Source organism: Bos grunniens, chromosome 7, assembly GCF_055505025.1.
Source record: "Bos grunniens cultivar Pamir isolate PY7600 chromosome 7, Bosgru_T2T1.0, whole genome shotgun sequence".
Classification (NCBI taxonomy): domain Eukaryota; kingdom Metazoa; phylum Chordata; class Mammalia; order Artiodactyla; family Bovidae; genus Bos; species Bos grunniens.
The window spans coordinates 1064136-1076338 of NC_141171.1; the positions used below are offsets into that span (position 1 = coordinate 1064136).

The 12203-nt window shown below is 41.2% G+C and overlaps 1 protein-coding gene across 15 annotated transcripts in view; it reads left to right on the plus strand.

The window, feature by feature from the left end:
* The window catches only part of MAPK9 (mitogen-activated protein kinase 9), a 68126-nt gene that overhangs the window by 6583 nt on the left and 49340 nt on the right, over window positions 1-12203 (plus strand). For 11 of the 15 annotated variants that reach the window (XM_086407841.1, XM_086407842.1, XM_086407839.1 and 8 more), the window contains exon 2: window positions 8383-8553. Coding sequence is in view for 6 of the 15 variants with exons in the window: in XM_086407842.1 (XP_086263968.1) it covers window positions 8432-8553 (122 nt within the window). In the remaining 9 variants the exon portion in view is untranslated. Of the gene's footprint in view, window positions 1-8382; window positions 8554-8952; window positions 9193-12203 lie in introns of those variants that run through there. The other 4 variants (XM_086407850.1, XM_086407846.1, XM_086407847.1 and 1 more) reach the window with 2 other exon arrangements.

Genomic DNA, 12203 nt, shown 5'->3' on the forward strand with positions numbered 1-12203 from the left:
TGGAGGCTGGGAGAGCACTTTGGCTGTTGGTGTGTCTCGGGCACAATGAGGCCTTTACTCACAACATTGAGTATCAGGGCTGGAGGTGGGGAGACTGATGACTGCAAGGGGCCAGTGGGAGGAATTCTTGCTAGATCCTTAGGATCCAACTGTGAGTGACATGATAACCAACTACTAATTGTTATTCTGTGTCATAGTATATGCCATAAGTTAAGAACTGATGTTCAAAAGAGTGGCCCTGAGATGCTGTGAGGTTTTTGGTTATTCAGAGAAGATGAAAGTTGTGCTAAGATCCCTGGAGAATAGAATAGATACTCACTCCAGTATTCTTGCCTGGAGAATTCCATGGACAGAGGAGCCTGGTGGGCTACAGTCTTTAGGGTCTCAAAGAGTCAGACACGACTGAATGACTAACAAACACACACGAATACTATTTTTAATAAGAATAAAGTAGGGGAAAAGAACAATTTGATTAAAACTTTTAGCAGCAAGCATTGAAACAAAGAAGGTGATTGTGACAGTCTGCTTTTAATCACAGCAGTCAGTTTATTTAAATATTGAATGCCCTGGGTATTCTGAAGCATTAGTGTGATTAAAGGTTTGATTCTGTGGATCACTGCATTATCTTCATCATCAGAAGAAAAGTGTCTAGGTGGGTTGAAGCCAACAAGATAAGATGTGAAGGTCTGTGTTATTTTGTCCTGGTCCTAACTAGCCCTTTGACAATCACTTTACTTTCTAAATAAAATTAGAGATATTCCAGTAGTATATTGGGAAGAACATGGATATTGTAGTCAAATACACCTCGGTTCAAATCCAGGCTATGCTACTCTCCAGCTGAGAATCTGGGCAAGGTACTTCCTGTCTCCAAGTTGTTTCCTCATTTGCAGGGTGAGGATAGTACCTGGATCTCACAAGCTGTTAGTAGAGCTCATATAACTGTGTACTGAGCCTGGCCCACTTGCCTTCCTGTCTCCAGTCTCATCTGCCTCAAATCCATTCTCTGTAAAGGGGTCAGAGTGACCATTCTTCAGCTTTTTATTTAAAAGTGTTTAGTTTTTAAAATGTGAAATATGTGCATAGGTAAAAGAAAAAAAAAAGTTGTAATGTCAGGAGTGAAAGTCTGGTTTTCCACTGTTTCTCTGCACTTGCTGGCGTATTGTCTGTGTTTGTGTAGTTTTCTGTACATTGGCATTTACTGCATGTACTCTGCTTTGGCTTGTTTTATTTCCTGACATATCTTAAACATCTTTCCCTATCAATGCCTGAAGTCCCTGCATTGTCTTTAATGGCTTTATGATGCTTTTATGCCGTGATTCATTCAGTCATTCCAAGGGTGCCTTTTAGATTCTTTCTAGTTTTTGCCTGTTACAAGCAGCGCTGCACACATCCTTGCACAGTTGTCTTTACATCCTTGTACATGTGTATTTGTCAGGTGCTTTTATATAGGATTGTAGTTGCCAGGTCAGGAGTCATGCAGATTTTTCCTTAGATATTACCTGTTTTACTTCCAAATAGTGTTTTACGAATTTGTGTAATTCATACTAACTTATACTCACCAGTATATGTGAAAGTACCTGCTTTGTCACAACTGGGCTGTTACTTGCATGCAGGTCTTGCCTCCTCCAGGAAGCCTTCCTCTGCATCTGCCTCTCACTCACACATTCCACCTGTTCTCTCACTCTGCCCTCTGCCTACCACTCTGCTGGACTTCTGCCATGCAGACAGTGCATACCCCCAAGGACACTTCCTGAATGGTATGATAATTATGTGTTGGTGGTTTGGAGGGAGAGGATTGTCTGATTAGTACTCCATGGTTTCCTTGGTGGCTCAGAGAATAAAGAATCTGCCTGCAATGCTGGAGACCTGGGTTCGATCCCTGGGATGGGAAAATCCCCTGCAGAAAGGAATGACAACCCACTCCAGTATTCTTGGATGGAGAATTCCATGGACAGAGGAGCCTGGTGGGCTACAGTCTACGGGGTGGCAAAGAGTCGGACATGACTGAGCGACTGACACACAGACACTCAAACACACACACGTCCCTCGTGTTTGGTACACAGGAGGCTGTCAGGAAATGTTTGTTGGGAGAAGTCAGTAAATAGTAGCTGACATCTCCCCAGGTCTCACACTACATGCTCTCCACTGTTGTTTCCCATTTTGAAATGTTATAACTGGAAAGCTGTGGTGGAAAGCTGTGCTGTGCTGTGCTAAGTCACTTCAGTCATGTCCGGCTCTTTGTGACCCCATGGACTATAGCCCGCCAGGCTCTTCTGTCCGTGGGATTCTCCAGGCAAGAATACTGGAGTGGGTTGCCGTGCCCTCCTCCAGGGGATCTTCCAACCCAGGGATCAAATCCATGCCTCTTCCGTCCCCGGCATTGGCAGACAGGGTCTTTACCACTAGTGCCATCTGGGAAGCCCCAGAAAGCTATAGTTAGAGCTAATTTTTTTATTTAGAAAAGTTAATCAGAGATTTAATACTGTATTTACAGTACCTGGGTTGTTTATATTTAGAATACTCAGATCAGATCAGTCGCTCAGTCGTGTCCGACTCTTTGCGACCCCATGAATTGCAGCACGCCAGGCCTCCCTGTCCATCACCAACTCCCGGAGTTCACTCAGACTCACGTTCATCGAGTCAGTGATGCCATCCAGCCATCTCATCCTCTGTCGTCCCCTTCTCCTCCTGCCCCCAATCCCTCCCAGCATCAGAGTCTTTTCCAATGAGTCAACTCTTTGCATGAGGTGGCCAAAGTACTGGAGTTTCAGCTTTAGCATCATTCCTTCCAAAGAAATCCCAGGGCTGATCTCCTTCAGAATGGACTGGTTGGATCTCCTTGCAGTCCAAGGGACTCTCAAGAGTCTTCTCCAACACCACAGTTCAAAAGCATCAATTCTTTGGCGTTCAGCCTTCTTCACAGTCCAACTCTCACATCCATACATGACCACAGGAAAAACCATAGCCTGACAAGACAAACCTTTGTTGGCAAAGTAATGTCTCTGCTTTTGAATATGCTATCTAGCTTGGTCATAACTTTCCTTCCAAGGAGTAAGTGTCTTTTAATTTCATGGCTGCAATCACCATCTGCAGTGATTTTGGAGCCCAGAAAAATAAAGTCTGACACTGTTTCCACTGTTTCTCCATCTATTTCCCATGAGGTGGTGGGACCGGATTCCATGATCTTCGTTTTCTGAATGTTGAGCTTTAAGCCAACTTTTTCACTCTCCACTTTCACTTTCATCAAGAGGCTTTTGAGTTCCTCTTCACTTTCTGCCATAAGGGTGGTGTCATCTGCATATCTGAGGTTATTGATATTTCTCCCGGCAATCTTGATTCCAGTTTGTGTTTCTTCCAGTCCAGCGTTTCTCATGATGTACTCTGCATATAAGTTAAATAAACAGGGTGACAATATACAGCCTTGACGTACTCCTTTTCCTATTTGGAACCAGTCTGTTGTTCCATGTCCAGTCCTAACTGTTGCTTCCTGACCTGCATACCAGTTTCTCAAGAGGCAGATCAGGTGGTCTGGTATTCCCATCTGTTTCAGAATTTTCCACAGTTTATTGTGATCCACACAGTCAAAGGCTTAGACATAGTCAATAAAGCAGAAATAGATGTTTTTCTGGAACTCTCTTGCTTTTTCCATGATCCAATGGATGTTGGCAATTTGATCTCCGGTTCCTCTGCCTTTTCTAAAACCAGCTTGAACATCAGGAAGTTCATGGTTCACATATTGCTGAAGCCTGGCTTGGAGAATTTTGAGCATTACTTTACTAGTGTGTGAGATGAGTGCAATTGTATGGTAGTTTGAGCATTCTAGAGGTAGAGAAAAAAAATTTAAAGCATTTCTTTAAATGCTCTAAACAGGCTCTAAACAGATAGGAATGTTCCTCCTGCCCAATGTTTATTCATAGAATGGGTAGATTTTATTCCAGTATCCTGGAGGGGATACTACAGGAGTCTCCAATGTTGAAGAAACAGAGGTTTTCGGTTAGAGCAATTCATTTGACAAGCGGCATGGTAAGTGGGGAGGGTGTAGACCTGAGGCAGTTGCCTTTAGCAAAGGCCATGCCGCTTCCTAACCTTGAGGCATCCATTCACCACCCTCGGGTCTGTAAGCGCAGAGTGTATCCTCCTAGGAGCTTTCTCAGTGGATCATTGGTTGGCATTTATTTAGTAATGTTGTATGAGAGGGAAGACAGGCCCTTCCTCCTTTGAGGAGCTCCTCGCCTGGCAGAGGGAGGCGGAGGCAGACCTGCAGAAGCTGAGTGACAGGGCGCTGTGACGGGCAGTGGGTCCCACTGCTGGGAGCCGAGGTGAGGAACCAGCACCTGAGTGATGGGAGTTAAGTCAGGGACTCCACCTTCTGTGTGTTGGTAATGTGGTTGCCTGAAGAATTCTTACACTTCTCAATTTGGTTGATGTCCGTTTTGTTTACAGCTATTTCTTTTGTTTGTTGTTGTTTTTTAGTAGCTGAGTATTGTCTGACTCTGTGACCTCTTGGGCTGTAGTCTGCCAGGCTCTTCTGTCCATGGGATTTTCTAGGCAAGAATACTGGAGTGGGTTGCTATTTCCTTCTCCAGGGGATCTTCCCAACCCAGGGATTGAACCTGCGTCTCCTGTATTGGCCGGTGGATTCTTTACTGCTGAGCCACCAGGATCACGAGGTCCATTTTGTTGAAATACATCCAGGAGTTGACTTCATTAATAGTTAATTTACATGCTTTCTTCTTTTGGCTTGGGGTTCTTTCTCTTGCTCTCATGAAGCCCAGGCTTGGCAGAGGAGGTGGCTCTAACAGATTCTTTGTTAAGTGACTTTTTTTTCCTGCCTGATAAGGACAACTTATTTTAACTTAAAAATTATTTAAAATCTTGAGATGAAATTGTATTAATTATTTACCTAATGATGTAATATAGGGGGCTTCCCTGGTGGCTCAGATGGTAAAGAATTTGCCTGCCATGCAGGAGACCAGTGTTTTATTCCTGGATTGGGAAGATTCCCTGGAAAAGGGGATGACTTTCCACTCCAGTATTCTTGAATGGAGAATTCCACGGATAGAGGAGCCTGTGGGCTACAGTCCATGGGGTTGCAGAGTTGAACACAACTAAGTAAGTAACACAATGATGTAATATACTCCCCAAATTCACGAAAGCTAATCTAGTACTGTACCAGTCAGAGTATGGGTTTCAGCAGCTGTAGCAGAGAGAGTTCCAGAATTATTCAACATGACCTAGATTAATTTATGCCAATCTCAGTGTGGATAGGTGGACCAGAATGGCCCAGCTGTGTCCCACATGGTCGTTCAGGACTCTGGCTGGTGGGTGATTCTAGTATCTTCACCATGTAACTTCCATCTCTGGGAGTACAACCACTGATCACCCAGCCAACAGCAAGGAAGAAAGATAGATGGGAAGGCAAGCAACTTTCTGTTTAAAAAATGATCTAGAAGTAACATCCATCAGTTCTGCTCAAATCTTATCAGGCAGAAGTTGGTCCTCTGGCCACACCTGGCTGCCAGGAAAGTGGCCAGATGTCATCTCTGGCTGGACAGCTGTCTGTCCAGCAAATGAAGGGAGGAGTGGATCCTGGAGTAGGTCAGCAGCCTGGTCCTCTCATACTGTCCCTTGGCCTCTTCAGACTTGTCCAAAGTCAAACTCTCCAACTGTGCAGTTATCTCCTGCCTACCTTCCGCTGTTTCACCTTTATTTCTCCCCATCTCCTGCAGGGCAACAAGTTACACACACTCTTCCTCTAAGCCACGCATTTCCTTCGCTTCCCCAGCTACCATGATCCTGCCATTTTTGTCAGGTCTGCCTGTTTTGAGCCCTACTCACTCTAGTCACTCCCTTTCTCAGCTTCCCGAATGACCTCTCTGAGAAGCAAGTCTGAGAGCCTGTGCCTCTTGTGCTTTGATGCCTCCACAGCCCTTAGGCGCACGTCCAGACCCAGGTGGGTCCCAGTGGCTTCCAGGGCTTGTGGTGATCTGGCCTTGTTTTCTGTCTCCAGTTTTTCCCCCACGACCCAGCAAAACCAAATCTCAAATGGCTTGTCATGCTTAGAAGACACCTCCAGCTCTTCCCTGCACCCTAAACCTCTGTCCTCTGGCTTTGGGGCTCTCCTTGCATTCACTCTCTTCTGAGTGTACCCTCTCTGTAAACTCGAAACCCAAAAGGCAGGCAGGCTGGCTGTTCTGGCAAGGGACGTGGTCCACAGTGGTACTCAAATGCTTTGTGAATGACCATCATGGCTGATACATTACTATATGCCAAAGAAACAGCAGATTTTATTGGCTCCTGGCTTTTTGCTGAGTCTGTCTCTGATCCTTTGCATTTGTACTCCACTGGTCAAGCTGAGCAATTCACCATGTCTAAGCACAGACAGTTTGAGCTCTGTGCTTCTGCAGTATCTCTGGCAAAATTGTTCAGGGCAAATGCCCCCTCCTCCATGAAGCTCTTCTTGTCTTCTGCACCTGCTGTGGGTTGAACCACTTGCCTTTCAGATTTATTTACATTTTGCTTACGGCACATACCTCTTTGTAACTTAGATTACAGTAAAGATAACAGACTCATTCCTCACATTTCTTCCCCAAAGAGTGAATTAGATGATGCTTCAAGACCAATTCCTGGCTGATCTTGCCATGTCTTCTGTATTATTTATCACTTTCTTGTTCAAAGGCACCCCATAAATGTTGAAATGAATTGTCTCAACCTCTTAAAACTAAAACTAAATTAAGAAAAGGATATTCAGATGTCAGTAAAATGGAGTAGCATCATGAGGGAATCATGAGCTACAGTGTTATAGGGTCAGATCAGCAGAAGTATATTGAATGCTAACTCCGTCCCAGGGCCCAGGCGCCCCCTGTCCTCCTGCCCTGGAAATACAAGGTGCCGCGGTGATCAAGATGGACCTGCCTCTGCCCTCTGAGAGCTTAGGGCCCGCCTCTCACCACTGCATGGCTTAGCCAGCTCACTAAGCTTTGGGTCACTCCAGTGCGACACGGGGCTAGCGATCCCTGTGGGTCATCGTGAGCAGTGTGTTAGTTTATCTAGTGCAGTGCTGGCCTCCCAGAGGCAATCCTCAACTGGTGTGCAATGGCTCTTGGTCAAAGTGGCCGCTGGTGCTAATAGCTGTGCCTCAGCCACTGCCCTGAGAATGGTAAAAAAAAAAAAAAAAAAAAAAGAAGCAAATATAAATTTGATTTGATTCTTTGTTCAGACTTGTTATTGATAAATTTATTTCCATTTTTAATGGAAGTCCTAGACATCATTGTGTTGAAATATTTATCACCAGTACCAAAAATTCCATGAGTAGACATTAAATGTTAGGTGGTAGAACAAACAGTCAAGAAGCTGGGGCCGCTATAAAATAAAATTTAAATTCTGTGTTTTTAAATAGTGTGGAATACTTAACCTAAATGATTTTATTGTTGGCTTTTTAATTTTTAAATAATGACCAGTATAAATAACTTGGTAACTTTTGAATAAACATTATCAGACAAGAGCCAGGAAACTGAAGTAAAGGTAGCTTCCTGCCAATTCATTTCTGTTTGTTTTGTTTTCTGTATAAAATCACATAGGCTCCTGCAGCGTAGAAATCTTAACTTACTGTCTAAACCACAAAAAGGCTGCTCTGGAGCTGCCAGTTTATACTCATACCTCATGATTAACATCATAGTGTCCATGTTATTGACTGTAGGTTATGACAGAATTCTCTGCCTGTATTGAAGCCCACTAGTGACGTGGGCTGCTGGGAATATAAGCTAGCTCCAGAACCAGCTCAAAAGTTAGGAACGCACTCACCAGTATGCATGGCTCTCACAGATCCCACCAGCCCTCCAACACCCTGTTGTCTTTAACTTAGCACTTTTATAATCACTTTGACATCAGATTTGCTTTCTGGTTCATCCCTTTAGCCTGAATTTGTGGACAGAGCAGAAGCCTGGTTCATTTGTTTTTCTGTGTGGATATAGACATGTTCATTTTGCAACATCTCCGGAACACCTCCATGTCTGGTTGAGACAGTTCAGCATAATCTGGCCCCACAGGAAACTGATGAGAATTACACAGTGACGTGGTCTTGTCATGGCTAGTAAAAATGTGCAAATTCTTTTCTCCAAAGGTGGTTGTTTCCTAATCCAGTCCCTTAAGATCTGGTCATGCAGGATCTCAAAGTTTCTTCCCTTCATAATAGTCTTGTACATTAAGATAGATGTCTTTGCATTTTTTGTTTGTGGCTTAAGTTCAGAACTTGGTCTGAGTTTATCAGCTTATAACCATAATGTCTTATATACCAAAAATTTAAAACACTATTAAGTGAGCTGTGCATGTATAATTTCAGTAAGAATGCATGTTCATTCTGTTTTTTTTTTTTTTTTCAAGGAATCTGACGACTGTACCAGTTCTTTGGAATATTATATGACACTACATCATGAGTGACAGTAAATGTGATAGTCAGTTTTACAGTGTACAAGTGGCAGACTCAACTTTCACAGTCCTAAAACGATACCAGCAGTTGAAACCAATTGGCTCTGGAGCCCAAGGAATTGTTTGGTAAGTATGGTCTGTTTCAGTAGTGTAGACTGAGTTGTTGTTGAAGACTTAATAGTTCTAAGTTGTCAGAATTTAGAAAACACTGATGATAAAAAATACTCTTTGCTATAGGTTTATAAGCTAAATTGAATCAACCTCTTGCTTTAGTTACATGTAGTCGGATTATAGGATACAAACTCAAATTCTTAAAAATGCTGCATAAATTTAAATAGGTAGAAATTTTTCTTTTTTGTTTCTTTTTTCTTTTTTCCCCTTTTCCATTCCCCCTGTCATAATGATATTAGAATAATAGGTATGACAGTGAGTTGTAACCGAAATTTGGAGTTTTATTCATTTCTTCATCCTGGCCACCCTTCCCCCCTCCCCCTTTTATTCCCAATCACTCCTATTCATTTCTAGGCGCCATGATTGCAGTGCCTTGCCCTTCATTGGCAGGATGAGGCCAGTCAGTGTCATTATCACCCCATGGATTAACCAGGAAGGGATGCCGTATGAGGGGCTGGGCTGGCCGTCTCTTCCTTGGTGTCTCACTTCAACTATGTGTCCAGCCCAGCCGTCAGAACCGTTGGTCTGACCCTGAACCTTAGTCTCTTGCTTGGTAAGACAGTCAGCTGCTGCGACATCACTGGCCAGCTAAAGGTAAAGTTTTTCACATTTTCTAGACTACAGTTATCAGCACCTCCCGAACTTTTTATCCCTTAGTTCTCTGGGCAAAATCTTTTCTTCTTCTTTTGGTCAATAAAAACAAGATCGCCTTTACATCTAAGAGGAACTGTGGTAAAGCTAAATACCTAATGATTACAGCTGGTAGGTAAAGGGAATGCAAGATAAAAGAGAACTCTTGAATGTTCTGGTTGGGGAGTTTATATTTTTATTAGAGGTACTGAGTTTAGAGAATCTGCATCTGTGGTTTGTAACTGATCCTCTGTTGTAGAGACATATAATCAGGGAAGGTAGTTGTTTTCTTCACCCTAGGTAGATAGAGGTCCTGGGAGCTGAGGAGATGGTAGTCCAGAGACTTCTAGAAAAACTAATGAGGGAGACGGGGCTGTTGGGAAGGAATGCCTGGCTTGCATCTAAAATAGTGGTGATCTTAACTTTCAATTGATAACATGCTGTATTGGTACTTAAAAACCCAATGCACCAAGAGAATTTTTAAAGTGAATGGATGGCTCATATTAGGATACTTTGATGTCAATAAGAAATTCTAGATGTAAAAAATTCTTTTGATTTATAATATATCTCTTATTTGGAACTGAGTGGTAGTTTGATGTAGGAAATTAAGCAAGACAGATAAAAAGGACATTTAATGTAATAACCACATTTAGAGGTTGATTAGAAGTTCATAATTATAAAATAGAGGTCTTTATAAGGGTTAGTTAAAATTAATGACTTCATTACAGCATGGTAAATGATCGTGAACTTACATGCTACTTTATAAAATACTGTTTCTCAGGGATTAGTTTTGATTTCCAGTTTGTGTATACTACTCATCTTTGTTTTTTTAAAGAAATGTTTAATAATGAAATTACTCATTATGGGTATATATTTTTCATTTGAAAATTCTAGTTTTGAAATGAAAGCTCCTAAATACACCATTATAAGCTAAACCTCCTCTCATAAAAGCATTGGTAGAATTATAACATGGAAAGTTCTGAATTTTGAAAACATTTTAAAAACTAAGAGTCCAGAAAATCATCTGTAGCCATCTGATTTTCAAAAAGGGTGCCAAGATTATTCAAAGGGGAAAGAACACTCTCTTCAACAAATCGTGCTGGGACAACTGGATACCCACATGCAAAAGAGTGAAGTTGGGCTCCCATTTCACATCATGTGGAAAGTTAGCTCAAAATGCATCAATGACCTATATATAAGAGTTAAAACCGTGAAACTCTTAGAAGAAAACAAGAGGGGAAAGCTTCATGACCTTGAATTCTTAGAAATGACACCAAAAGCATGAGCAACAAAAGAAAAAAATTGGACTTTATAAAAAAAATTTTTATGTGCATCAAAGAACACCAGCAAGAGAGTGAAAAAACAACCCACAAATGGGAAAATATTTAACCATAGTCTAATACTTATAAAGATCTTCTACAACTCAGTAACAGACAAGACAATTTTTAAAAAATAACGGACAAAGGACTTGAATAGACATTTCCCTAAAGATTTATGGCCAATAAACATGAAAAGAGGTTCATTGTTAGTCATTTGGGAAATGCAAATCAAAAGCACAATGAGGTACAACTTCACACCCACTAGGTGGCCATAATCAACAAAATGGAAAACAAACAAATTTTGACAAGGATGTAAAGCAGTTAGAACCCTCATACATTGCTGGTGAAAATGTAAAAAGGTACGGCAATTTGTGAAAACCAGTTTGGCGGCTCCTCAACAATTTCAGTTCAGTTCAGTCGCTTAGTTGTGTCTGACTCTTTGTGACCCCATGGACCACAGCATGCCAGGCCTCTCTGTCCATCACCAACTCCCGGAGTTTACCCAAACTCATGTCCATTGAGTCGGTGATGCCATCCAACCATCTCATCCTCTGTCAGCCCCTTCTCCTCCTGCCTTCAATCTTTCCCAGCATCAGGGCCTTTTCAAATGAGTCAGCTCTTTGCATCAGGTGGCCAAAGTATTGGAGTTTCAGCTTCAACATGAGTCCTTCCAATGAACACTCAGGTGTTAAACATAGAATTATTATATGACCTCGTAAATATTCCTAGATATATTCCCAAAAGAATTAAAAACAGATGTTCAAAAAAGACTGTATATAACTGTTCATAACAGTACTGTTCACAGTTAGCTGAAAGGTGAAAACAGGCCAACTGTCTATCAATAAATGAATGGATACACAAACTGTATTCTATACATACATGGAATATTATTCATAAAAAGAAATGAAGCACTGATGTATGCTGTGACACAGATGATCTGCAAAAACATGTTAAGTGAAAGAAGCCAGACATGAAAGGTAGTATTACTATATGAGTCCAAAGTAGGTACATCCATAGAGAATGCAGTCATGCAGATTGGTGGTTAACTAGGACAAGAGGAAGAGGAACGGGGAGCAACTTCATAATGGGTATGGAGTTACCTTTTGGGGTGATGAAAATTTTGGGGTTTATTTAAAGGTGGTGATTGCACAACACTGAATGTGCTGTTACTGAATTGTTCACTTTAAAATGGTTCATTTTATGTTTATGTGATTTTTTTGAAAAAATGTAAGCTGAAGGATGCCTTAAATTAAGGATATTTGTCATTTAATGGATACTCTAGTATTATAATATGTAATATATTAAGTATAATATTTTCATTTATATTATACAGTAAAATATGTCATTTTTTGTAACTTATTTAAATTCTTTTAAAATTATTTAAAAGAAAATACTAAGAGTTAAGTGAAAGTACATTTAACTCAGTATTTTCTTTTAAATAATTTTAAAAGAATTTAAATACTAATAAAATTTTAATTAATTTTTTGACAATTTTATTAACATTTGTAGGAGCAACTGTCACCTCACATACATGTAGATGCTAAAAGTTTAACACCATCCTGAATCTCATGTCTTGCAAATTCCATTTCCATAGCCTGAATTTTTATTTTAAGGAAAGATCAAAAAATGAGTTTTGCCCATTTCTCCTCAAGAAAG